Raw genomic sequence first — 24,511 nt, 5'->3', positions numbered from 1 at the left:
CATCCACCTCGGACTTAACAACCTTTAGAGGCGTAAGATGATCAACTTGTTTTGTCTTAACCCACTGCACTTATGGTCATTTGTCACCATGACAATAAAAATAACTAAAACCCGGATGTGACATATGAATATTTTAGTTAAATGAATGGTGAAAGTTAGAAGTCAGAAGAAAAAAGAATGTTCAAATCTTGTTTTTTAAATTAAAGACAAATAATACATATTTCTTTTGCAGTTACTTTTACTGGAAAAAAAACCAACAAAACAAATTTTTCTTCAGAACAGTCAAAAGAAAAGACCATTACACAAAATTGCACAGTCATTTACAAACGCTGGCGATTGAAAGATTAGCAGGCCAGTCTCACGGAATCCATGTCCAAGTAGTTTTCTCCATATGCAATAGACTGAGTAGGTAATTCTCAGAACTACTGGGCTGGATTCAAAGTCTGCTTGGCCGAGCTCACTGCATTCTATAATTGTATCACTTCAGACTTCAGTTAGGAACTTTTCCACCGCAATTTCTGTGTTGATTGCAGTTTAAAATTTCACATTCTTTCCATTTCCCACTGACTTGATTCATAGTCAGGGGTGTACTTCAGCATTATCCCACATCCTTCCCTACTTATCGCACAATTTACTCTGTCTGCTCAGACACAACTTCTACAGTCTGCACATTCTTTTCAACCATCACTGTCGTTACAATAGTATGATTTATATGTAAATACAGAAATGCACATCTTCAAAGAAGGGAGAAAAAGAAAGGACCACCTGTCAGAAAACAGACACAGGTGTGGTAGCTGTTTGAGGGAGCCCTGGGAAGGGCTTTCCACTATTAACACAAGTCTGCAAACAGCAATTATGAAGCTTAAAAAAAGAAAAAAAGGAAAAAAATCAAATTGGATGTGTGTATATGTGTGTGTGTCTTATTCTGCACCATTGTGAATGAAACAGGAATAAATCTGGTAGAGTGTGCCACAGTCGTAACATGAAACACTGCATGTTAACAGCTCACAGATGCTGCCAGGAACCCTCAGTTCTCTTCTGACATGGGGTGGGGTACAAAGGAACCCGTCTTCAGAACCCTCCCTGGGCCTCAGCCCACGTGCCGCCTGTGGACGTGCTTGCTTTGCTGGGGGCCAGGGTCTGCAGTTCTGATGAGATTCAAGCTCAAGGCACCATTTAGCAATAGCACATGCTTTACCAAGGATTTTATGCACCTGTGAGGTCTACATAGGACCCATAAGTTAGTTAAGAGTAGATAAGCAGTCTCTTCAAAATATATATCTTATATATATGTGTAAATGTATATATATATATCCTAACATATTAATTAATTTGATTTTTATAAGCAGTTTTTATAAACAAACTTACACATTTTTTTTCCGCCTCAACAGTACTGGTAAAATTCAGGGCACCTTTTTCTTTCAAGTATTTGGGTAAAATACATACCCTGAGAATTTGGGGTGCAAACCTACACCTTGTAAACCATAGAATGAAACTCCTCCAGCACCACATAGGAAATTGTATACCATGAGAGTTTTTAAACACAAAGACTATTGTTGAATGTGTTTTCCCATGCACATACACATATTTATTATGAGATTATAGTCAGTCTACTGAGGAATCAATACTGTCCTGCAGTCCAAAGTACTGTTTCTGGTAACATGAGCATTCAATTTGTAGCAAACACAGACTTTCATATCTATGAAGTAGAAAAGCAATTAAAATGCATTAAATCTCTTTAAGGCAGGGATGATAAAGTCAAATCTGAAATTAAAAAAAAGAATTTATATCATTAGATATCCCCTAACGATGTAAGGATTAATTTGCAATGTGAGTTAATATTTCAGATTTATCATAAAATGGCAAAATGTAATTTTGGTTTGTTTACTCAGTGATAAACAAACATATAAAAAACTCATATGCTAAGTCATTATTATCTGGGCTCCATTTAATCCTGAGGGCAATTTCAGTGAGTGCTTTCAAGAAAATACATTCCAGAGAATTAAATTTTCATACTAGTTACAAACGTGTTCAGTTTTCCAGAAATAATCAGGGCATATTTCAATATGATCCTTTTACCAACAGGGATAAAGAGGAAATAGATCAAGATTTCTACAGACAAAGCCCTGTGGTTCTTCTGGAAAACTGAGCCACACATGAACCATGAGACAAAAGCACAAAAACCATATTGCAATTGTGATTAGATTCAAGCTCAAGGCATTATTTAGGACATGAAAATGAAAGGGCAGATCAGTAGCTAAACGGACATTGTTGGGGTAATAGTTCTATGGGTCAGAAGGCTTCATAGACTTGTCATATTCCACATTGGTTGAAAAAGGAAGGGCACAGTTACTTCATTCAAATATCCTTGCAACCTCAAGAAATGACAAAACAATGAAACAAAGAAGCGAGGTTTACCTCACACCTATGAAAATGTTCTTTCCCAATAACTTGAGGTAGTAAATATCCTAGCAGCTTCGTATGGTTTGATGAAATAGAGAACCATTAAAGTATCAACAGGCAATATAGCATTCATAAAATTCCACTGGAAAGTTCCATTTGTAACCACTTGGGCATTCACTACATCCTTAGCTGCTTCTCAGAGGGTGGCAGCCTATTGAACAGAACTAACAAACAAACATGTCTCCTTTCTTTTCTAGTTTCTGACCTACTTCTTGAGAATTTAAGGCTCAGATCTGCTGGTGATATATACCTTGTGGATCCTCAGTCCCTCAACTCTACCACATTTCTAAAGAAGGAAGTGTTTCTTTTTTTGAGGGCCTTGATGAACAATGAGTCCCAACCTGGCCACTGGGCTCTCCTAAAAGCCACATGTGATCTTAAAATCATCGTAACAGCTTGGGTACTATCTATCTAAACCATATATGTTTCACCAGCTGTGCTCAAATGCCTGGGATTTCATGGTGCTGCTCTTTGTATAGGTTTAGTCCTTTGAAAGACATTCAACTTTCTTGTCTCAATATTAAGTAAACTCATACCCAGCTAGCCTCCTAAAAATGAGTAAGCATTGATGCTGTAAGATTTGTCTCCCCAAGTTAGGTTGTGGGGTGACTCCATTGATGTACCTGGCCAAGAGCCATTAGGATAAAGAATATGGCACAGAGGCAACATGCCTCATGTATCATGTCCCCCGGAGGCTATGGCTTCATTTCACTGCTCATCAGTCCAAGATATGACTGAATTTTAACAACAAATGATTATTCCTGCTGCCTTAAACCTTTCCCCTTCCCCCAAGAAAACTTTTTGTAGAGTAAAGGCCCATTAAGGAATTTCCGGCTGTGAAAGTGAAATGGAGTTGTCCTTTACAGAGTCTAACTGGTCACTCTGAGAGCCTTGTGGCTAAGATCAACTAGAGTGTCTACTGCTATCAGTTTAAAAGATAAGCTAAATGTCTGTAGTTCAACCAACTCTTCAAGACTCACTGTGAGCACACACTCAGATAGCCTTCAGAATTAGGTTACAGCTGAGGCAATGTGGAAAATCGACGGGTTCTTGGCATCTTATAAAACCTGCCTCATAAGGAGCAGGTGCTGCCAATGCCAGGTTCCTGCTTGGGGGATGTCTGGGACTGGAGTGAATCAGAGCCATTGAGTCAGAGTTCATTTCTGTTCTACTGCCCTAAACACGCCACTCCTCAGGTCCCAAACATCCAGTGAGAGGCAGGAGTGTACATCTATGGAGGGAATCATTGAAGGAAAAAAATGCAATGAGGGTTGAATTTTTAAAAGGGAATAGATATGTCATACCTTTCTGAGCCTAAGAATTTAATTTTAAATGCAGTCACCAGCTCTTCAATAACCCAAACCATTCTATATTAAGGCAACAAATAAGTGTCATGGCCTTGTACAAATGGGAAAATTAAAGCACAAAAGTTAAAACAACTGTTTTTCGCAATCACATTTGAAATAATGCCAAACTCAGTAACAGAACACATAGTGCACAATCAAGAATGACTAGTTTGGCTGGCATGGGATTCCAAGTGCAGACCCACGATTGATCGTACGTAAAACCTAAATATGCAAGACAACTTTGCCAGCTAGTCTTCACGTAATCTAAGAACCTAGAAGGAGCTCTGTGACCCTTATTACTGATGTTCTGACTTGGTTTACAACACAGCCAATCCCTTTCTTTTGTACGTTTGGATTGAGCAATGGAAATACTCAAGGGAGCACTTGTCAAGTTGTAAGTGTAGGAGGGAAGAAGCTGAGTAGAAAGCTTATACCCCATATTAAAGTATAAAAACACAGCTTCATGGGGGTGGGAAAATGCAAGCATTCAATCACCTTTGCAAAATTAAAATAACAAAAATTGCCTTAATAAGCTTGTTCAGAAAAATACAGAAACTTACACACTTGGTTTATAAGAAGCTAAAATTAAAAACAACACATGTGGAAGAAGTTTTGCAGATGAATTCTTAGTGCTATTACAACACAACTTTAAAGAAGAATAGTCCACATTTCTGTCTTGCTCCTATAAAAAAATAGTCAAAGAAGAGATTGTTAGTTGTGAAAATAAATATCACTTTTAAAGCATCAAGAGAAACATTAAAAAATACTTTCTACTTAACTATTTGGCTAATTTCAACCTTAATAGTGATGCTATTCACATTTTAAAATATTATTTGACAAGTATGTTTCTAAACCTACAAGATATTATGGCTGACTGTAAGAAAATGCCCAAAGTGAAATCTCTTTGAAAACTGAATTAAATCCAATGAATTATCATGAATGTGGCTTTCATGTTAAATGTTTAGTTTCACTGTCATTCATGGCAGGGATAACACAGTGATATACATCCGTTCCTAAAATCAGCATGAGGAATTGCTATTGACATCTACATTGAAACTTTAAAATCTACCTCCTTTTAGTAACCTAATTAAATGAGTAAATGCTATTCTCAGAGTTCTTGTAAAGTAAAGGAACTCTACCTAAATTATGAAAAATTTTACACAGTGCATTTTTTAATGAGATAAACTTGGTAGAACCCATCTACCTTAGTTAAAGCTATTCTAAGACAGGATTGACATGTTCAAAAGTGTGTTGAATGAAAAGTAGCCCTTTCTTTTCATCTATGTGTATGTAAGCTCTCGTCTACCCATTAGAACTTTGCCTGAAGAATATTTTTTCAACATCTGAGAGTTGATATTTTAACCTAATATTATCAAGACAGAAATAGAGTGGCCTACAGGTAATATCTGATGGGGATTAAAAAGACTTTATCATGTGAAAAATAACCTCCAATAAGTATTAAATATCAGCTATCCAACCAATTATATGCAATCAGAGTAGTGAGGCAAGGGATATTTTAGTCCTGTAATCTAGAAACAGACCTGCTTAAACACATGGAAGTCTATGGGAGTAGTTATAAATTATAGCTCATATGTTTCTTTCATTTAGTTTCATATTGGTTTTATTGTTTTATATTTGATATTGAAAAATGGCCTTCAGAATGAAAGGGACTATTGTGTGACTGGAGACCTCTCATTTGCTAAATTTAAGTGTTCTCATCTTAGCACATACAGAGAAGCAACATGAAAGAAAATATAATTACAAGAGGAGGAAAAGAAAATAGGAGAACAAGAAAAGTAATTTGAAGGCAGAGCCAAGGATTTGAAAACAGCTTAGGCTGAGTCCCAGGACAAGGTAAGGTTTGCAAAGAACTCCTAGAGCTGAGTTAAAAGGCACCAAGGGGAGATAAAAGGGGGAGAGGCAAAAGAGAGAGAGAGAGAGAGAGAGAGAGAGAGAGAGAGAGAGAGAGATTGTAATGCTTCAAACAGTGCAGGGTTAGCAGTCTCAGAACTGCAAGGGAAATCCATTGATACAATCTGCTGGCATTATTTAGGGACCACTATTCTACACATTGCCCTTTTGTACATTCACAGGATATTGCTTCTGCTTATATTAACTTCAGAGAAATTTTATATGAAAGTAATAAGGGTGCCCCAAGTCCCTGTTAAGGATAAGATAATAAAAACTGCCCACATAGCTTATCAGAGGCCTCCTGGCTGATCAGGAAGAAGTCAGTGAAGACGAAAGGGGTGCTTGGCTCAGTGATTTCTCAGGATTTCAGAACCAGACACATGACAGAATTCAGCAGGGATGCTGGGTCAGATTTTCCCTTGCTCCACACAGGTCTGTGCCCAGACACAGAGGAAAATCACCACACGCAGCTGGCAAGCCATGCCCAGAGTTGTATAACATTCTGGAAGGCCTTGGCGGATACTAGAGTACCCTGACCCACAGCCAGTGGCCTGCCCTGAGGGGTGAGCCAGCTCAGAGGGAACCACAGAACGGCGGGCGTTGCCTCCAGATTGGGGAAATCCAGTGCCATCGTGGCCGCAGACTTCTGATGCTGCCCTGACAGCGAGCTAGGATAAGGGCTGCCTGCCTTCAAGCTCTGATGGAGAGATCTAAGAAAATAAAGGAATTCGAGGGCTGTCATGAAGGTCTAGAGAGATTACACAGTTACTGCATGTCATGTGCTGTGTGGTAGACCCTTTGTGATGGTTTCTAGTTCAACCTTCACAGCTCTTCTGAAAGATACCCCCCTTTCCCAGAAGAGGGAGACGGACCTCAGAAAGGGTATCACTTGTCTGGGCTATTAAAGCAACAGCATCAAAGCCACACAGCTTTCCTCCAACTAAAACACCTCAGCCCACTACACCACCTGCACATTCCACACTTCTCCCGCTATATACACAAAGATTTACTCCTGGGAGCCACAAGGCCTAGAAGTTCTGAAACTGGCTCGGATTCATTCTGGGGACACAGGATGTGATGACAAAGGACAGTTCATGTTTTAACGCAAAGAAAACACACTCAAGGGCTTGGTGTATTCTGGACATTGCCAGATACAGGGTCAATCTCTTACCTTAATCCCTTCCCCTGCCCCCCATCCTATAAAACACGGGCATGTCTCAGCAGTGAAATGGCTAGGAGATTCTTTCCTCTTGGATAGGACTTTCATATTTCTTTGAAGGAAACTGAAGTTAGGAAAACTGGCAGCAGGGCTGCAGTCAAACCCCAGCTGTGGTTTCTCCCTCCTCCACAAGGACATGCACGCCTCATATATTGAATCTCACCAGGCTGATGTGGCCAAGAGGCAAAATGCAAAAAAAATTTGAAGTTAGTTAGCAAGAAATGCCTGACACCTAAAGGGCAGACAAGGGAAGGGGGACAGTTCATGACAGAGCGCTGTGACCAGAGGGCAGAGAGCAATCAGTGTGAGCTAAGTGTCACCTGCAGGAGCCTGGGCAGTGGAGCTCCAAGACCTGGGTTTCAGGGGCTGCTGATCTGAAGCAATGGGTTGAGAACAGCACCTGCTTGTTCAAAAATCCAATGACCTGATGTTCATCTTGGTCTATAACAAATGAGGACTACACATTAGCTGTTACTTTTCATTTTTCATTACATTTTGAGAGAGTAGAGAAGAATGTCCTGGTAGTGGAGAAAGGCACAAAACAGTGAGCCAGAGGAAGGGTTCAATTTCATAAAGGGGAAAGGAAGAAAAGGAAAGGAAAAAAAAGACATTAAGAAGATAACAAAAGTAAAACAGCTCCTATGTGTAATAACTGGGAGAGGAACCCACAGCTAAGTGGCAGTGGTTGGGGGGTGGGGATAGATATGAACAAGTTGATTCTGGAATGTTATTATGGAGTGAACTGAAAATGAAATGCTCAGCTTGCCTCCCTGACCACTGCCTGCAGGTTGGGAAGGGCAGCCAGATCCCCATGTCTGGGGTGACTCACCAGCACTGCTCACAGCTTCAAAGAGCATTTGGGTGAAAGAGTGGGCAGGGTCTACTCGGTCCTGCCCTTTAAGCTGTCCAGTAAGTGGTGAAAACTAACTACCAAAAACATGAGGCCACCAGGCGATGCAAGCTAGAGCATTGAACAATGCAAGTTGATGTGAATGAGAAGGGGGAACTACAGGAAGGAATAAATTAGAAAAACACAAGAACAAAAAATGAGTTCTCAAACAAATGGCAAAGGAAACCCAGGGGCTTCACGGGCCAGACACTAGGAAGGAAAACCAGGAGAGCAGAGAGGCTGTAGGGAACAGAAGGGGCAATGGACAAGAAGAAGAAAGGAGCAAATGAAGAAGAGCCCATTGTGCAATATTCAGGTTCAAGTTGCAGCTCTACTGCGAATAAGCAAGGTACACCCAACCTCTTTAGCCCCACTTTCCTTCTGCACTTGTCATCCCAGGGAGCTGGGCTTGTTGATCCAGGGAGTCCTGTAGGGCCCCCTTAGAGAAGTCCATGGGAAAAACTCCCCTGAATCCAGCTCTGCTCTTCCCACTGCAGTTGTTGATGCGTGGGGCCCTGTTCAGAGGAGAGAGCTATCTCCGAGGAAGTAAGGAAAAATGAAAGACCAGGACTCTAGGAACACCATGAAGCACACTCAGAAATAAAGAAAGGAAATATTTGCATTCATATGAGAGAAAACAAGTGCAAGTCTATTATGCCTGGACCTAGCACCTCTACAGGCAGGGTGCTGATGAATCTTTCTTTTGTAGGTCGTGCATATTGAATTTAAGTGTATGCCCTTGTAACTGCTCTTTAGCATCAAGTCTCAATTAGAAATGCAAAAGAAAAATGTGGCATCTACGTGAGTGGGCGGGAGAAGATGTGAGGATGGAGAAGTCAGGGAAGGAAAAATATAGCCACATGTCTCAAATGAAAGAAAACTAGAACAAAAATAGTGGCACTAAAAAGGAATCAAAGAGCCTTGAAGAAGGGACTTCTCAAAACAAAATAAACAAACCAGTAAGAAAGGCCTAACAATAACAGGGGGAGGGGCAAGGTCCTGGCCAACCATGATGGGCCCAGCACACTGGTGTGTCACAAATGTGTGACCATGTGGCTGGCTGGCCTTGGGCCATCAGGTGCCAGTCACTGAACAGGCTTGTCCATTCATCACACTCTGCAGTGACATGACTAAATAACAATAAAATAAGTAGCAATAACAATCATCATTAATAATAATTGATAATAAGAATAATTAACAATAAAATATATAATAAGTATCTTTTGAGATGGGTGGTGACATAGCAGAATTTGAGAATCCTGATCACAGGGGCAGGAGAAGCTAGACAGATTCACCTATGAAAGCAAAAAATAAAGAAAATCCACAATGGGATAATCAGAAAGAGATAAGGGTAGCTGTTATGTCCAAATACATATGAAGAGGATAAAGGGAAAGCTTCCTGTTATAACGTGGTGCTAAAAATAGATGATGAAATACTTATTATTTGAGCTGGAAGGAAGCGTGAAGGTTATGACAGGTCTTGAACCCTACTCTGCAGTTGTGTGCCCGGGTCCACCCTGTCCTGCGGAGTGTGTGCTCCTGACCTGAGGACCACACCAGGGCACACGTGGGTTTACAGTCCACTGGCAAGCACTCAGTGACTGGGAAAGTGTACTCAAGTGATTCATGTTTGTTGAATAAATGGGATAATTAGTGCATTGTGCTCAAACATTCATTTTACAAATGTCTAGGGGATAAACGGAAACATAGATAGATGGTTACTATCCACACACCACTAGGGAGTAGATCTTGGGTGCCCTTGCTGCCTATACCTCTGCCATCCTTCTTTTGTTCCAAGTATCCCACTAAGGAACATCAAGTGCACCCTGCAGGGAGCATGGTGTGGTGCTGGAGGGAAACTCCAGCTCCAGGTCCTGGCTTTCTCACCCTCTGGGCACCTCAGCAAACCATTTCTTTCCAAATCTCAGTTTCTTTCTCTTAATGCTGTTTCTGGATCAAGTCATTTAAATGACCTCTCAGTTGAAAAGGGGACATAAAACCTCGCCCTCCTTCAAGGAAAACCTCTGTGATACATCTGGGTTTCAAAGGCAATGTGGGGCAGCACCCACCTTCCAAGACCTCTCCCACTTGCCATCTGTACAAGCACTGATGGATGTTGTGAGTATCTGAACAGTGTTCATAAATTCGTTACACATGGAAAAGACAGACGCACTTCTGTTTTTCAATCTATCTGACTTTTCTTTAGAAAGTGGCATAGAATCTTCAGGAAGATGAGTTTTGGAGAATTTTAACTCATTATGGGAGTCTAGCTAACTAGATTTTTCCCTCTCTAAAAAGCTAGCCTGGAGTTCCTGACTGCTCTTCTTAAATCAAGAAACTAGCTTTTGCCATTCTAGCTTCATAAGGGCTGTTTACTAAAATAATGGCTGTGCTTTCAAAAATGAAAAATTTTCAAAAACCACTGTTCAAGTCTTGAATTCTAAAAACTGTGCTTTCTATCTGTGTTTGATGGAAACAACTCCAAGTCTAATCTCTCCAGACTCAGCAAAGAGAAGAAATGCCAAGGGCGGCTGCCAAGGAGACACCCTGTGAGTGTGTGTCTGCGTGGTCCTCTCTCCTCTGCTCTCTGCCCCCACCCCTTCCTACTGCACCTCCACAGCCTCACAAAGGCCTCGCAGGATTAGCTGATCCAAAATAGCCCTAGGTAAACAACCTACCTGTCCAAGAGATTAAAATGTTTTTTCCTAGAGGCGACTCTTCTCTTTCTACAAAACTAAGTCTAATTCTGAACCTCTTTCACACACACATTCAATTTTTCCTTTATTCTCTATGCCAAGCAAAAGATGGATTATTTATCTTAATTCTCCTTCCTTGCTCTTTTTGTGATCATCACACAGTGCTTGTTGCAGATGCATGGAGAGAAACAATCCAACACATTTATTTCTAGGTTGTTGCCCTAACCAGTCTTGGGCTTTCACCCAAATTCTTAAAGACCTGCCTGAGGATTTTTGAACAGTGCTTAATGTCGTTTTATAGTCCAATAAGTGGACTAATATTCAGTAACAATTTTTTTTAGCTTGTAAAACACCATTCTATCAACTGACTTTCAGATCTATGTGGAGGGCTAGATACCATGTCCCCTAGAGATGACACACGAATGAAAAACCATTCCTCATGCCCAAGATCCCTCAGCTGGGGAGAAGCTGTGAGATTGTAATCCAGTGATCTTAAATCCTAACTTAAGGCTCTTTCACTGCACAAAGCAATACTGGTCCTCTGTTACATTTCCAATCAGAGAAAGGGCTTATTTCTATTCTAGAAGCATGCACAAGGCTTGTCTTCTCTCCATCTCCTTGTTTGATTTGGTATATACAGTCTTCGAATCTCAACCTTCCCCATCTGAGGAAAGCAAGAGTATGCGTGGACAAAAATTGTCCCTACAGCTCTGACAGCTCTCTGCTCCCATTTGAAGGTGTCTTTGCCCTGGCTCATGTGTTTGACCTGAAGTGTCCTGGTGCAGAAAAGCCAGACTCACTCTTGCTATCAAGTTCCACGGACTGTATTTACAGCAGGGATCCCTGTCTGTGGATCTGGCTTAACCTACAAGTCAGGAGTCTGTTTTCTCTGATTTCCTCTTCAGAGGTATAAGCTAGACCTCGATTCTTTTTCTGAAGGGAGAGAAGGCAGATGTGACAAGGAGTGTGCAGCGTAGTGGATTCCAGAACTGGATCAAATGCAGCAGCTCCATCCGCAGAGCACCCTCAACTCCAGCTTCTCTTAGAGGTCAAACTATGTGTGTGTGTGCATGCATGTGTGTGTTCACGTGTGCAAGATATGCTAAAGACCTCAGACTCACTCCAAGAAAAGCTATTCTGCTCATCTACGAACTGAAAAACCAGAGTTTTAAAAATACAGAACCTTTGTATAAGAATGTTAAGGGGGAAGATAGAAAAGAAAAGGGAAGACATGCAGTTCTGCAGATTTGGAAAATCTCCCTAACAGGAGGATGTCAGTTCTCAACTCCCCTTCCTCCTGGGTAGCAGACACATGAACGTGTTTCCAAGGATTTCCTAGGACAGTTGGTGTTTTGTCACCTGGGCTGTCAGGAACCAAGAGCAAGGCTCACCTCCACAAAATCCAGACCAGGTTTTCATGTCTTCCCCACTCCTGCCAACCTTTAAGGCCGGCTGAAGGGACAGATGGGAGGTTCGCTGTCCCTCCTACTCCCCGTGGGAAAAACACTTAGACAATTTGCAAAGGTCAAAGGGGAAGAAAGGCTGGCACGGGGACTGAAGAGTGGGAAGAGGAGGAAAGTGGTGAGAAAATCCACTCCTTCATAAAGCAGCTGGGGTTCTGTTCTTACTCTTCCCAAATGCCCATTTCCAGAGACAGCCCCTGTGCAATGAACGTCCCACTGCCAACACAAATGGGCCTGCTCTGACACCCTCTTCTCCCAGCTTACAGGGTAGAATCCACTCACCAGCAGCTGCTCCCTCCGGATCCCTGGTGACCGCCATCATCTGTGCTCCACCACAAAGCTCATGGTGGTGCCGTCAAAGGAAGGGGGGGCAATGATCCTGGGCCCCAGGGGCTGCGAAGTGATGCTGATGACGGGCTTGCCGTGCAGCTGGGCAAAGCCCTTGGCCCCCACGAGCTGGGACGTGGCTGCTGGGGCCGAGGAGGAAGGGGAGGCTGGAGACTGTCCGGAGGCCATGAAGTACGGCGCCTCAGAGAACGTCGCAGCTGCCTCTTTACTGGGGGGTTCTGCCGCCATGGGGGAGAGCTCGCTGCCCCCCGGCGTGTGAGCGATTGCCGTGGGCTGCAGGGCGTTGGGGGGCAGCACCGTGGGAAGAAACCCCGGGTAGATCATGTAGGTGGGTCCATAGGCCCCAGGACTCAGGGCCAGGGGAGGCACAGGGAGAGACATGGGAGCCACAGCTGGCTGCTGGGAGGTCATGGGCACATCCACATACTGACCGGTCTCTGGGTCGAACAGTCTCCTGGTCATGGGCTGCACTGGGGTGTCCACCAGATAGTACTGGCCGGTTGTCACATCCAGGAGCATCTTCCGCTGGGTCTGCTGGGGTTGCGGCTGCTGGAAGGGGTCTGTGGGGACGGCAGCTGGGCCTGCAGGTGCTGGGGCAGGCATGCCAGGCGGGGAGAAGCAGAGGACTTGAGGCTGGGTTCCCTGCAGGGTGAAGGGCAGTGAGGGTTGGTGGTAGATAGCAGTAGGGGGATGCTCGGGGCTTCGTGGCCCTGCAGCGGCTGCAGCAGCCGCAGCAGTAGCAGCAGCAATGGTCTCCCGGGAATTGTCAGGCTTGGTTCGCCACGCAGGCCGGCTGGTTCCACTGACCTGAGAGCCTTTGGGGCTGCTGGGGATCTGACTGCGGGCGCTGAGTGGGGGTAAGCTGCAGAGCGTGGCCGCTGAGGAGGCGGGGGGCGCCTCTGCTGCAGCTCCAGGCCTGCCAGGAAGCCCCCCGGCAGCCGCAGAGCCTGCCTTCAGCGGCATGGTCAGGTAACTCTCACAGTCACTGCTGCTCTTCTCCAGGCCCAGGCCACCTTTCCTGCTGCTCGCCTCGTCGGGAGGCGGTGCCCGCGCGGCCGGAGAGATCTTGAGCGACCGTAGTCCCTGCGCCTTGATGCCCTTGACTGCTGAGGGGCTCTCCGGAGAAGGCCCCTGGGGGAACTTGCCGGCGACGCCACCGGTTTTCTGGGTGCTGCCGGCATTCACGGTGAGCACGTTGCGGTTGCTGGGGTAGGGCGGGAGGGGCTGCAGTGGGTGGCTTCTCTCCGCATCCTTGTGGACCGGGGGGATGTAGAGAGACCGGGGCCTCTCCCTGGCTAGGTTCTCAAAGGCGGCGGCGCGGGCAGACACGCTGTCGGCGCTGGGGTTGGAGTTTCTGCGCTGCAGGCGTTCGAGGGGAGCCCCGCGCAGCACCGCGGCGCCTTTCCTCGCCGGGCCGCGCTCTTCCGTCTCACTCAGCCGTTTGGCCAGCTTGTCCGGGTCCCCCTCGGCACCCACGCCGCCCTCCCTCTCCTCGCTGGCGATGAGCGACAGGACGTGGCTGTCGGTCAGCATGGGCAAGGGGTCGCTTTTGCGTTTCCATTCGTTCCTGTTGAAGCTGTACAGCTCTTCCATGGACCTCACTGCCGCAGTCAGCTTCTCCAAGGCATTCCGGGCTGGTTTGGGGGCCTTCCCCTCCTCCTTGGCCGCCTCCTCCTCCTTGACCTTCTCCGGGGTCTTCTGGGCGGAAGCCTTGGAGACAATCTTAAGCACAGGCAGGTAGGAGCCCTGCTCAGGCTTGTTGGGCGCGATGGTGGCCACAGGAAGCCTGCCTGATGCTCTGTGAACCAAGACCGTCCCCTCTGGGGAGGAGGAGGGATCCAAGACCCTGCTGCTGCCCCCTTTGCCCACGCCTTCCCTGGGCTCTCGGTCCGTGCTGTCTTCTCCCTGGTTCACCACAGCCTGGCACGTGATCACCATCGGGGACAGGGATCCAGATCCACCGGATGCAGGAGCCAGCTGCCTGGGCTTGGGCCCGGTCAGCCCCTGCTCTGGGGTAACGCTGCCCTTGTCACTGCTATCCCCCGACCCTTTGATGAGTTTCCTGACGTCTCTCACCTGGTGGAGGGGCCCTTGAGTCTTGGACTTGTCTCTGACATCTCTCACCTGGAACTGGGGCACCTTTTCCAGGTTGTCCCCCCGGAAGAGCTTCTGCTGCGCCCTGCTGTTGTCCTCGATGGTCTTGAAGAGGTTGGAGGAGCTGCCCCCCGCCAGTTTGGGCGTGAGCAATTTGGCGATGTTGAAGTCCGAGCTGGGCTGTTGCACGCTCCCCAGCCGGATCTTGATTTCCGGAGCCTTGGGCCTGATCACCGCCGTGGAGGTGGCCTGGGCAGCGGGGTACTTGGTGGCCTGCTTCCCGGGGAGCTTGTCCTTGGGTGTCTGCTGAATATTGGGGACAAAGAGGCGAGACATGATGGTGGACTTGCTGGCCGAGATCTCGCCGAGGTCAGCCCTCCAGTCGCCCCCTTTGGGGAGCTTGAGCTTTCCGACCGGAGCTTTCTCGTCTCGCTTCTCCGCCTCCTTCTCCTTCCACGACCGGAAGGCGCTGTTCTGACTCCGGAGGAAGATGCCCTTGACCGTCTCCGAGGCACTCTTTTTAATTTCGCACACTTCTGTGTGTCCATCGGTGATATTCCGGCCGGAGCCCGCGGTGCTCTCCCGAGGAGTGCTAGCTTTGAACACTGGGGACTTAGAGCCGACCACCGAGCCCTCCCCGCCTGCGTCGGACACGCTGACCACGGTGTACTCAGAGCCGGCCTCCGAATGGCGGGAGTTCTGCCTCTGCAGGCCCCTGTCCCGCAGCTTCTCATTGCCAGGAGGCCCTTCCATCTCCTTGCAGGTGCCGGGGAGGTTGTGGTGGGACGTATCGCTGACCTCTCCCCTCTCCATTTTGAACTCGTGTTCCCGCTGCATCTTCTTGGAAATGACGTTTTTGAGCAGGCTGGATGCAAACTTGGACTTCTTCTGGGAGCCATCCGCGCGGGGGGCTGGCTTGCCACTCTCAGAGGTCTCGGAGCCATCGTCCGTGTACACCGACCCAGAAGCCTTGCCGGAGCCTTTGGGGGCCCTGGAGGGCCCGGCAGCTGAGCTGGCCTTGCTCTCACTGCGGAGGTTCAGCGGCTCCAGCAGCGTGACGACGCGGGGGCCTGTCTGCACCTGCTTCTGGAAGCACAGGGGTGTCTCCACGTGCTTGATCTCCCCCTCAACCTTGCTGACCACAAACTCCAAGGCCTTGGTCTGGGACTTCTTGGACTGGATGTAGAGTTGGTCTGCAGCAGCGGCCTTGGCGCCGCAGCCCTTCCTCAGCCCTGCAGCCACAGAGGCCGCACTGCTCCTCAGCAGGCTCTGCTCCACCCTGGCTCCAACGCCCCCACATTTTAGATCCAGGAAGGTTGACCAGCGCCCAAAGCCCACTTCGGAGAGCGTGGCGGAGGACTCCCGGGAGCTGATGTTGAGAGCCTCAAAGTAGGGGTACGCAAGGCTCCGGAAGGCTCGGGAGGTCAGGTTACGCACCTCTTTGTCGGCATCGTCCAGCTCGCTCACGGCGCTGGAGGCCCCGCTGGAGTAGTCCACCAGCTCCTTCGCTCGGATGGCCCCGCACCTGGTTTGCAGGCGAGCAGGGACGGCAATGAATTTCTTTGCATGGTCCTGAGCCACGGCTGCAGCCGGGTTTTGCTTCAGGGAACTTGAATTGTGTTCAGCAGCTGTAGAGACGCGGAGGCTCATGTCGCCTTCATGCTTGGCAGCGTAAATAATGTTTTGCTTTGCACGCACGTTGCTAGGCTCATTTATAGCCCGGGAAGTCGGTTTGATTGATAGGAGGATCTGGCTTGCTGCACTCCCACAGCTGCTTGCGGCGGCTGCTGCCCCTGAAGCTGCCTCCCCGTGCTCCGGCAAGGACTCAGGCAGGGTGGCAGTGCCAGGGCCAGTGGGTGGGGGAGTGGGGTCACCGTCAGGGGGGCCGCTGCCGACTTCCGTGCTGCTGGTGTCACGACCACTGCTGCCGGCGCTGGGGCGGACCAGGTCGCTGCTGGTGGGGCTGGGCGTCCGCGTGGCGTTGGTGCTGGGAGTGGTGCTGAGGTAGCAGCTGTTGTCGTCGTCCTCTTCGGTCGGGGTGGTGATGTCCCCTGGGGTCTCGTCGCTGCCGCCGAAGGAGGCATAGTCCACGAACGAGTAGATCACGTTGTTGTCTTCGAAATCCCAGCGGGAGGCCAGGCCCACGTCGAAATCCATATCTTGCTCCACCTCACTCAGCTGGATCTCGTGGGTGGTGATGTAGTGAGCCTCCTCGTGTTTGGGGGGTTCCCTGCTGCCCTGCGACTTGGCAATGATGTCCCTGCACTCCGTGCTGTCCCCTGCCCCTCCCCCGCCGGCCCCTTCTCCCCCCCGGGGCTGGCAGCTCCCCAGGATCTCACTGCCCTCACTCTCAAAGCCTAAGGACGAAGAGGAGGTGGCCAGAGCCCCCGTGGATGTGGCAGAATCGGCCGTTTTGGAAAGGCCGTCCTCTTCTGCGTCGTCCACTGGGGACGAGGACACGGAGGAGGGGAAGCTGCCATCCCCCTCGGCAGTGCGGGAGAGCCGGGCGCTGGAGGGTGCGGCCGCAGCAGGATCCTTCCCGGGAGCTGGCGCCTGCTGCTCTCGGCCGTTGGGCTCCTCTTGGGCTTTCTCCTTCGGGCTCCCCGAGGCCCGCTGGTCCCCAGGATGGTGCTCCAGGGTAAGTTTCACGCTGCGGGGACTGGCCCTCGGGGCTCCGGCTGAAGCGCACATCTCCACATACTTCGCCTCTCGCTGGGAGGAGGCCGGAGGCTTGGGAAGTGGCCGCAGCTGCTGCTTGAGCTCCCGGCTGCCTGGAGCGCCGCTGCCCTCGTCCCCCACTTCCACCGGTGCAGCCTGCGAACTCAGCTCGGGAGGGGCCGCTTCCATCCGGAGCCCTCGCCCGGGTCTCAGCGACAGGAAGAGGCAATGGTGAGCCCTGGGGCTGCCCTGGGTGCCTCTCAGCTCCTGGAGGGGCCGCAGAGTGGCCCGGAGCAGGGTCCCACGTGCCTGGACTAGCCCCAAAGCTGTAGGCACCGAGGCCACTGCAGCCACCCCCGGCCAGTTGCTCAGCCTCTGTGGCGGGGCCGTGGCAAGCCTGCGGGAGCCGGCCAGGCGCCTGGATGGGGCAGCAGAGGTGGTCTGTGGCTGGGGGGCTGCTGCGCTGGCTGAGACTGTGGCCAGCGTCCGGCAGCTGAGCTGTCCTGTCCAGTTGTTTCCCTGGCACCGTGGGCAGCTGGGAGTCTGAATGCCACCGGCCACGGAAGGAGCAGCATCTGCAGGTCGACCCCGGGACTCCCAGAAATGAAAGGAAAGCATGTGCTGTTTTCTCCTGAAGCCTCGGCCCTTTCCTGGATGGGGCGAGAGGGGGTCACGTCATTCCAGAAATATTTTTAGTGTCCCTTCCCTAGTCCTACAGCAACCACACTTGAGGGCAGAGAAAAGAGGCTCGCCGGAGCTGCAACGAGGAGATGGGAGGTGGAGGAGGCATGTGTGTTCTAATTCAAGTCAACCAAATGTTCTGTGTCATCCATCAGACTTCCCCCAGGCAGAAGTGAGTCTCTGCTCACTGCCATCTTTCTCTCCCATCTCTGATGCAATGGGTTCCTCTCCTTAGTTCCTACATAAAATTCGCATTTCTTACTGTGTTTTAAATCCATGGGACACCCTGGAAATATTTCATAGTTTCCCTTGTACATATGGCAGCTTTATATTCACCTCCAAATCTAAGCCAACTCAGATGAGTTCTGATAATAAAACTTCTCAAAGGAGTAAAACATTCCATCCCTCTTTCTCCCAAAGTGAGGCTCAATGAAACCTAACCTGTCTGTCTCAAAATAGGCAGAACCTTTACTGTGCTGATTCCAAGTATAAGAGGCTATTTTTCCAAGACCTAACACGCCATGCTTTCAATAAAAGTTTAATTATAGTCACTAGAGAGTAGTAGCAAACAGGGTCAAAATCAACACGAGTTCAAATACCTACAACTTCCAAGCAAACTCAAAAAACGTTTCCTGAGCTAGTCAAACCGTGGCAAGACAATATACCCCCCAATTAAATATAGCCTGAGCTGCAGCCAAACGATCCAGTTACCCTGGCTGAGTTCCAGGCCCTCGGGCACTCAGTGGGAAAGCAGGAAAGAACAAGGAAGACTCTGCATGAGTACAGTGCGACTTGGAGGGAGGTTCAGAGAGGAAATGCGACCCGCTGGCTCGCCCCGTGGAAACGACGCCAGTACGCCAGGTCACTGGCTGCAAGGTACTTGCGCGATGCCGTGGTCGTGCAAGCACGGTTGGCCAGGTGGCCTGGGATGGGGGCCTGTGCCGGCCATCCTCGGAGCAGATTTCTCAGGCACTGCCAGTCGGGAGCCATGCTCTTGATTTTGGTGCGATCTGGCCCCCATCACCTGTCCGGCCCAGTGCTACCACTATACATAGTCTGTGTGTCACTTACACCGATTGAATAAAGCACTATTTTAAACATCCCTCCACATTTGGAGGGAACAAAAATAACACCATCAACCATCCCCTTCCAATATGAATGCCACCCCCACATGGAAAAATGTTCCTTCCTCGGAATAGACCTGTGGGTAGGTATGGAGTGGGAGCATCCACCTTCTCGTCCTCGGGATATAGACAGCCCTGCCTTCTCCCCACGCCAGCTCCCTTCTGCCCACACCACTGCCATGAAAAGCATGACTTTTTTGGAAATATGGGGAATTACAACGTGAACATTACAATACAACTGGAAATATCAGGAATAGTACAATGTGAATGCAAAGCCAGAGCTCTAGGTGGAGAAAATGAAAAGGAAGAAACAAGAAGAGGAAAGGAATGAAAAAACAAGAAGGAGAAAGAGAATTTGCTAAATTTGGGGTCAGTTTTTTTGATTATGGAGAACCATGTTTAATGGCACAAAATCTTAGTTGTTTAATAACAGTGATTACAGCTAGAATATTAGTGCGACTTGATGTACTTTTTAGGGTGCATATATTTTAATTATTAATTACCATATTAGTTTGATTAGGTGTAACTATTGTCATGATTTTATAGATGGAAAACCTGAGGTGCAGAGGTGTTAAGAAATTACAGAGCAGAATTCAGTCCAGAGCCGGGACCTGAACCTGCTAACAGGCTTGCAGATTTCCACCTTAACCTGCTCTCCAGGGCACCCAGATAATCAAATGGAAGGGAGTAATTGATCCCCTTGGCAATTTCAACCACATGGCCACAAAGAAGCATGCAGTTTTGTTCATCTAATCAGCCTGGGTACACATTATGTGCTCAGGATGAAGGAACAGGATCCTATAAATAAAATGAAATGAAGTCTAGTTGGCTCCTGCAGGCAAGCAGAATATTTTCAGTGCCCCATTTTAATTCTGCGCGGAGGCTGACCGTGCCTTGGCTGATAAACCCCGAAGACCGCCTTGAGCACTGTAAGTCCTCAGAGTGCAGGACAAGGCAGAGTTTCTGCCCATCAAAGGCCTTATAGCCTAAGGAGGAATTTTCCCAGCACTTTCCATATGGCCCTGTCTGTCATGACAACTCAACAGATTTCAGCGGAGTTTCTCTCTACAGTTGGCAAACTACAAAATTGGAAGGTCAGATGCCCCGAGTATAGATTCAAACGCAATGGCTTCATTCCCCAAGTTCAGAAAATCTCTGTCTGGACGGAGTCTTTGCTCCCTCAGAGAGCACAGCCCTAGCCAGGGTTCTTCGGAAGCAAACAGAGAAAGTTGTGCTAAAAGAGGCACTTACCTCCAAAACACCTACTGTGGCTCCTTCACTGCTCTTTATCTACAGGGATGGCAGCACGAGAAAACAATTGGAGGGAAAACTCTTTCACACAAAGTCAATTTCCAAAAAAGTCAGGTTTCATTTAAACCAAAAATTCTGTTTAAATATCAAAAAAGTTGAAAAATTAAAGTAGAACAGGCTCTATTTAAAGAAGGAGAAAAACCTCTCATTCATGGAAAAACAATGACCAATTGTGGGGTAAAGTAAAATACCTGAGAACCCCATCCTTGCACTCTGGCATTTTCAGAGTTCTGTGTCACTACATAGGACCACAAATGTGGATACTGCCGATTCTGTAGAGATAACTTGCTGTCCTTGGGAGCTGTGAGAGCTTTTATTCTTTAATATGACTCCAGTCACTTTTTTGACAGATGAACTCAGTGATTGCCTACCTGATCTCAACACTTGAGCAATTAACAGTGACTAATGTCACCAGTGTGAAGCCATGTTAAGCAGGCACACTTGCTAGATCAAGCAAGGTATACTCAGCCGATAACTTTATATGGAATTCAAGAGCAACAAAGGAAATGACTCGGTGTCATTATTTTTATCTCTGCAGAGAAAGTTCCTCAGCATTTCCTGAAAGTCCTGTGAGGTGCATCATAGTATATAAAACTTTAACATGATTAAAGAAGCCAAGAATGATGGCCAGACTGCCCACCAGTTGGTAAAAGGATATGGCTATTTTTAGAGTCTTTGACAGTGGCATAATATAGCAAATACATATGCCATTCAAAAGAAAGAATGACCTATCAAAGGTGGACCACTAGGCCAGAAACACTCAACAAGGAGAAGAGACAAAAGACAGAATGGGAGAAAATAGTTGCATAAAGGATTCATATCCAGAATCTACAAAGAGCTCAAGAAACTCAGCAACAACAAAACAAAAATCCAGCTAAGAAATGGGTAAAGGACTTGAACAAGCATTTTTCAAAGAGGAAATTCAAATGCCCAACAGATACATTTAAAAAAAGCTCAGGATCGCTAGCCATCAAGGAAATGTAAATAAAAACCTCAATAAGGTTTTACCTCACCCCAGTTAGAATAGCTATCATAAGGAAATAAAAAATAAATAAATTCTGGTGAGGATGTGGGGGAAAAGGTACACTAATACTCTGTCAGTGAGAATGTAAACTTGTATAGCCATGTGGAAGATGGTATGGAGGTTCCTTGGAGATCTGAAAATAGATCTACCATATGACTCAGCCATTCCACTCCTAGGAATTTATGCAAATGAAATGAAATCAGCATATGAAACAGTTATCTATACTCCTATGTTTATTGCAGCTCAATTCACAATAGCTAAGATACTGAATCAGCTGGCGCCGTGGCTCAATAGGCTAATCCTCCACCTTGCGGCGCCGGCACACCGGGTTCTAGTCCCGGTTGGGGCGCCGGATTCTGTCCCGGTTGCCCCTCTTCCAGGCCAGCTCTCTGCTGTGGCCAGGGAGTGCAGTGGAGGATGGCCCAAGTGCTTGGGCCCTGCACCCCATGGGAGACCAGGAAAAGCACCTGGCTCCTGGCTCCTGCCATCGGATCAGCACAGTGCGCCGGCTGCAGCGGCGGCCATTGGAGGGTGAACCAACGGCAAAGGAAGACCTTTCTCTCTCTGTCTCTCTCTCTCACTGTCCACTCTGCCTGTCAAAAAAAAAAAAAAAAAAAAAAAAAAGATACTGAATCAACCCAGATGTCTAGCAACTGATGATTGGATAAATAAAATGTGGTATATATACAACATGGAATACTACTCAGCCATAAAAAGAATGCAGTCCTGTCCTTTGCAACAAAATGGATGCAACTGGAAACCATTATGCTTAATGAAATAAGCTAGCACCAAAAAGACAAATATCATGTGTTTTCCTTGATCTGTGGTAACTAATAGAGTATATATGAGCAAAATTGACATTTTGAAATTTGATAACTACTTACAGCCCTTGTCTCTACTGTTGAAGAACAGTGTTTTCTGTTTTTTTTTTTTTTTTTTTTTTTTTTTTTTGACAGGCAGAGTGGACAGTGAGGGAGAGAGACAAAGAGAAAGGTCTTCCTTTGCCGTTGGTTCACCCCCAAATGGCCACCGCGGCTGGCGCACCCCGCTGATCCGAAGGCAGGAACCAGGTGCTTCTTCTGGTCTCCCATGGGGTGCAGGGCCCAAGCACTTGGGCCATCCTCCACTGTACTCCCTGGCCACAGCAGAGAGCTGGCCTGGAAGAGGGGCAACCGGGACAGAATCCAGCGCCCTGACCGGGACTAGAACCCTGTGTGCCGGCGCCACAAGGCAGAGGATTAGCCTAGTGAGCCACAGTGCCGGCTCGTTTCTTAATATTTGTTAAATTCTTTACCTAGTAGAGGGTTAATCTCATGATTATAAAATAAACTGAAAGTATGTCATTGTGAAAATCAAAAGAAAGAATAGAAAGGAAGGAGGAAGGAGGGAGGGAAGAATCACTGTGCTCCTAAATCTTTCTATACAAAATACATGAAGTTTGTTCACCTTATATAAATTTAAAAATTTTTAAAAACTTATATCCCAGCTCGGTCCAAAGAAAAATGCTTAGGAGCAATGACTAGTTAATATTTTTAAAAATTTTAAAAAAAGAATTGAAGTTGTGTAAAGACACATACGCTCTGCATGATTTTCACCATTGAAGTCCTGGAGCCCTAACTGGAATCCAGCTCTGAGGGACTCAAGTCCACACTCAATTGGTAACGGAGCATTTAGTCTATGATGTGGAGGTCACAGGGTCATGCCACCACTGGCCAATTTGCTGTTCCACAGCCTCAACCAGCTGCCTATATGTGGGACCAACTGGTCAACCTGCATCCTAGGAAAAGGAGGGGCAGGACTAGTGTTAGACTCTCCCTGTGAATAGAAAAACAACATGTGCATGGGGACAAATAAGTAGCACTATTCTTCTTGTGCAAAGCACAGCATGTTATTGTGGAGGGATGCCATGCACATTACAGATGCAACCTCTTGGCTGTGTCCTCCAAACTTGGAAGAACAGGAAAGAACAGTTCAGCACCAGAAATAAAATCTTACTAACAGACACTCCAGCCTGCACACCAAGGCGAGCAGTGATGCAAAAAAGATTTCTGCTTTTCCCTTGAGTCAGGATACGTATCAAGGAGCCACTGCTCTCTGGCACCCTCCTCCTTCTCCTCTCTGAAAGATCCGTTAGGCATTTCGCCTTCTCTTCCCCTCTGCCCCATCCCAGGCCCCTCTTCTTCCTCTTTGGCTCCTGACTTGTTATTCCAGGCAACAGGTTCCATCTGACTTTCTCTTACGGGAGTTGTGGAGGTTTTAGCATTTGAGGTCTCGGATAAAGGAAATTTGTCTTATCCAGACTAAGCTCAGTGGGAAGCATTGACAGGACAGATCAATCATGGTCTGTGGAATTCTGGCCACTTCAAGTCACATAGCTCTCCATGTTTCTCTGTCTTACCCAAGACCTTTGTCTGTTATTCCTGTGTGCGTGATGCAGGGGCCAGAGAAGGGGGCTGCCAAGGGCATCTCTTCAGTGAGGGGGGCAGGACGGTGAGGCTCCCTCAGGAGGCTCTGGGAAGTCGCTGTTTATACAGACAGCTGTTGAATCAGAATGCAGGTGGCCAGCCAATTCAGCCACCCAGCTCCAGAATCACTTGAGTGACTTATTTCTATAATTTAAGAAAAATTTTTTAAATGCAATTTCATTTTGCTATTTATTCTTTTTCTTTTTTTTTTATTATTTTTTTTTTGACAGGCAGAGTGGACAGTGAGAGAGAGAGACAGAGAGAAAGGTCTTCCTTTTGCCGTTGGTTCACCCTCCAATGGCCGCTGCGGCCAGCGCGATGTGGCCGGCGCACCTCGCTGATCCGATGGCAGGAGCCAGGAGCCAGGTGCTTTTCCTGGTCTCCCATGGGGTGCAGGGCCCAAGCACCTGGGCCATCCTCCACTGCACTCCCGGGCCACAGCAGAGGGCTGGCCTGGAAGAGGGGCAACCGGGACAGAATCCGGTGCCCCGACCGGGACTAGAACCCGGTGTGCCGGCACCGCTAGGCGGAGGATTAGCCTAGTGAGCCGCGGCGCCGGCTATTTATTCTTTTTCTAAATACATGTTGTTTTTTTTTTTAATTTATTTGAAAAGCAGAGTCACAGAGACAGGAAGAGAGACAGAGTGAGAGAGAGGTCTTCTATTTGCTGGTTCACTCCCCAAATGACCACAACAGCCAGGGCTGGGCCAGGCTGAAGCCAGGAGCTGGGAGCTTCTTCTGGGTTTCCCATGTAGATAGCAGGGGTTCAAGATGGGCATCTTCCACTACTTTCCCAGGCCATTAGCAGGGAGCTGCATC

The 24,511-nt window shown here is 47.6% G+C and overlaps 1 protein-coding gene across 3 annotated transcripts; it reads right to left on the bottom strand.

The window, feature by feature from the left end:
- Positions 1-220: 220 nt before the first annotated feature.
- C8H4orf54 (chromosome 8 C4orf54 homolog) lies at positions 221-20,490 on the bottom strand. 3 transcript variants are annotated; one of them, XR_016212395.1, is made up of 4 exons: positions 20,144-20,490; positions 12,270-17,737; positions 4,370-4,491; positions 221-1,764 (listed from the first exon to the last, which is right to left on the bottom strand). XR_016212395.1 is itself a non-coding variant. In XM_089303022.1 (3 exons), exon 2 carries the CDS (start codon positions 17,703-17,705, stop codon positions 12,306-12,308), a length of 5,400 nt encoding a protein of 1,799 aa, XP_089159148.1. In that variant the 5' UTR covers positions 17,706-17,737; positions 20,144-20,490; the 3' UTR covers positions 221-4,491; positions 12,270-12,305. The 3 variants fall into 3 exon arrangements, 2 of the variants coding, with proteins under 2 accessions (XP_089159148.1, XP_008265791.4); XM_089303022.1 differs by having other exon boundaries at positions 221-4,491; XM_008267569.5 differs by lacking the exon at positions 20,144-20,490 and having other exon boundaries at positions 221-4,491; positions 12,270-19,195.
- Positions 20,491-24,511: the final 4,021 nt, after the last annotated feature.

The sequence above is a fragment of the Oryctolagus cuniculus genome, chromosome 8, assembly GCF_051225735.1.
Source record: "Oryctolagus cuniculus isolate XC-2025 breed Fujian yellow rabbit chromosome 8, ASM5122573v1, whole genome shotgun sequence".
NCBI lineage: Eukaryota > Metazoa > Chordata > Mammalia > Lagomorpha > Leporidae > Oryctolagus > Oryctolagus cuniculus.
This window is presented reverse-complemented; position numbering and strand designations above follow the sequence as displayed.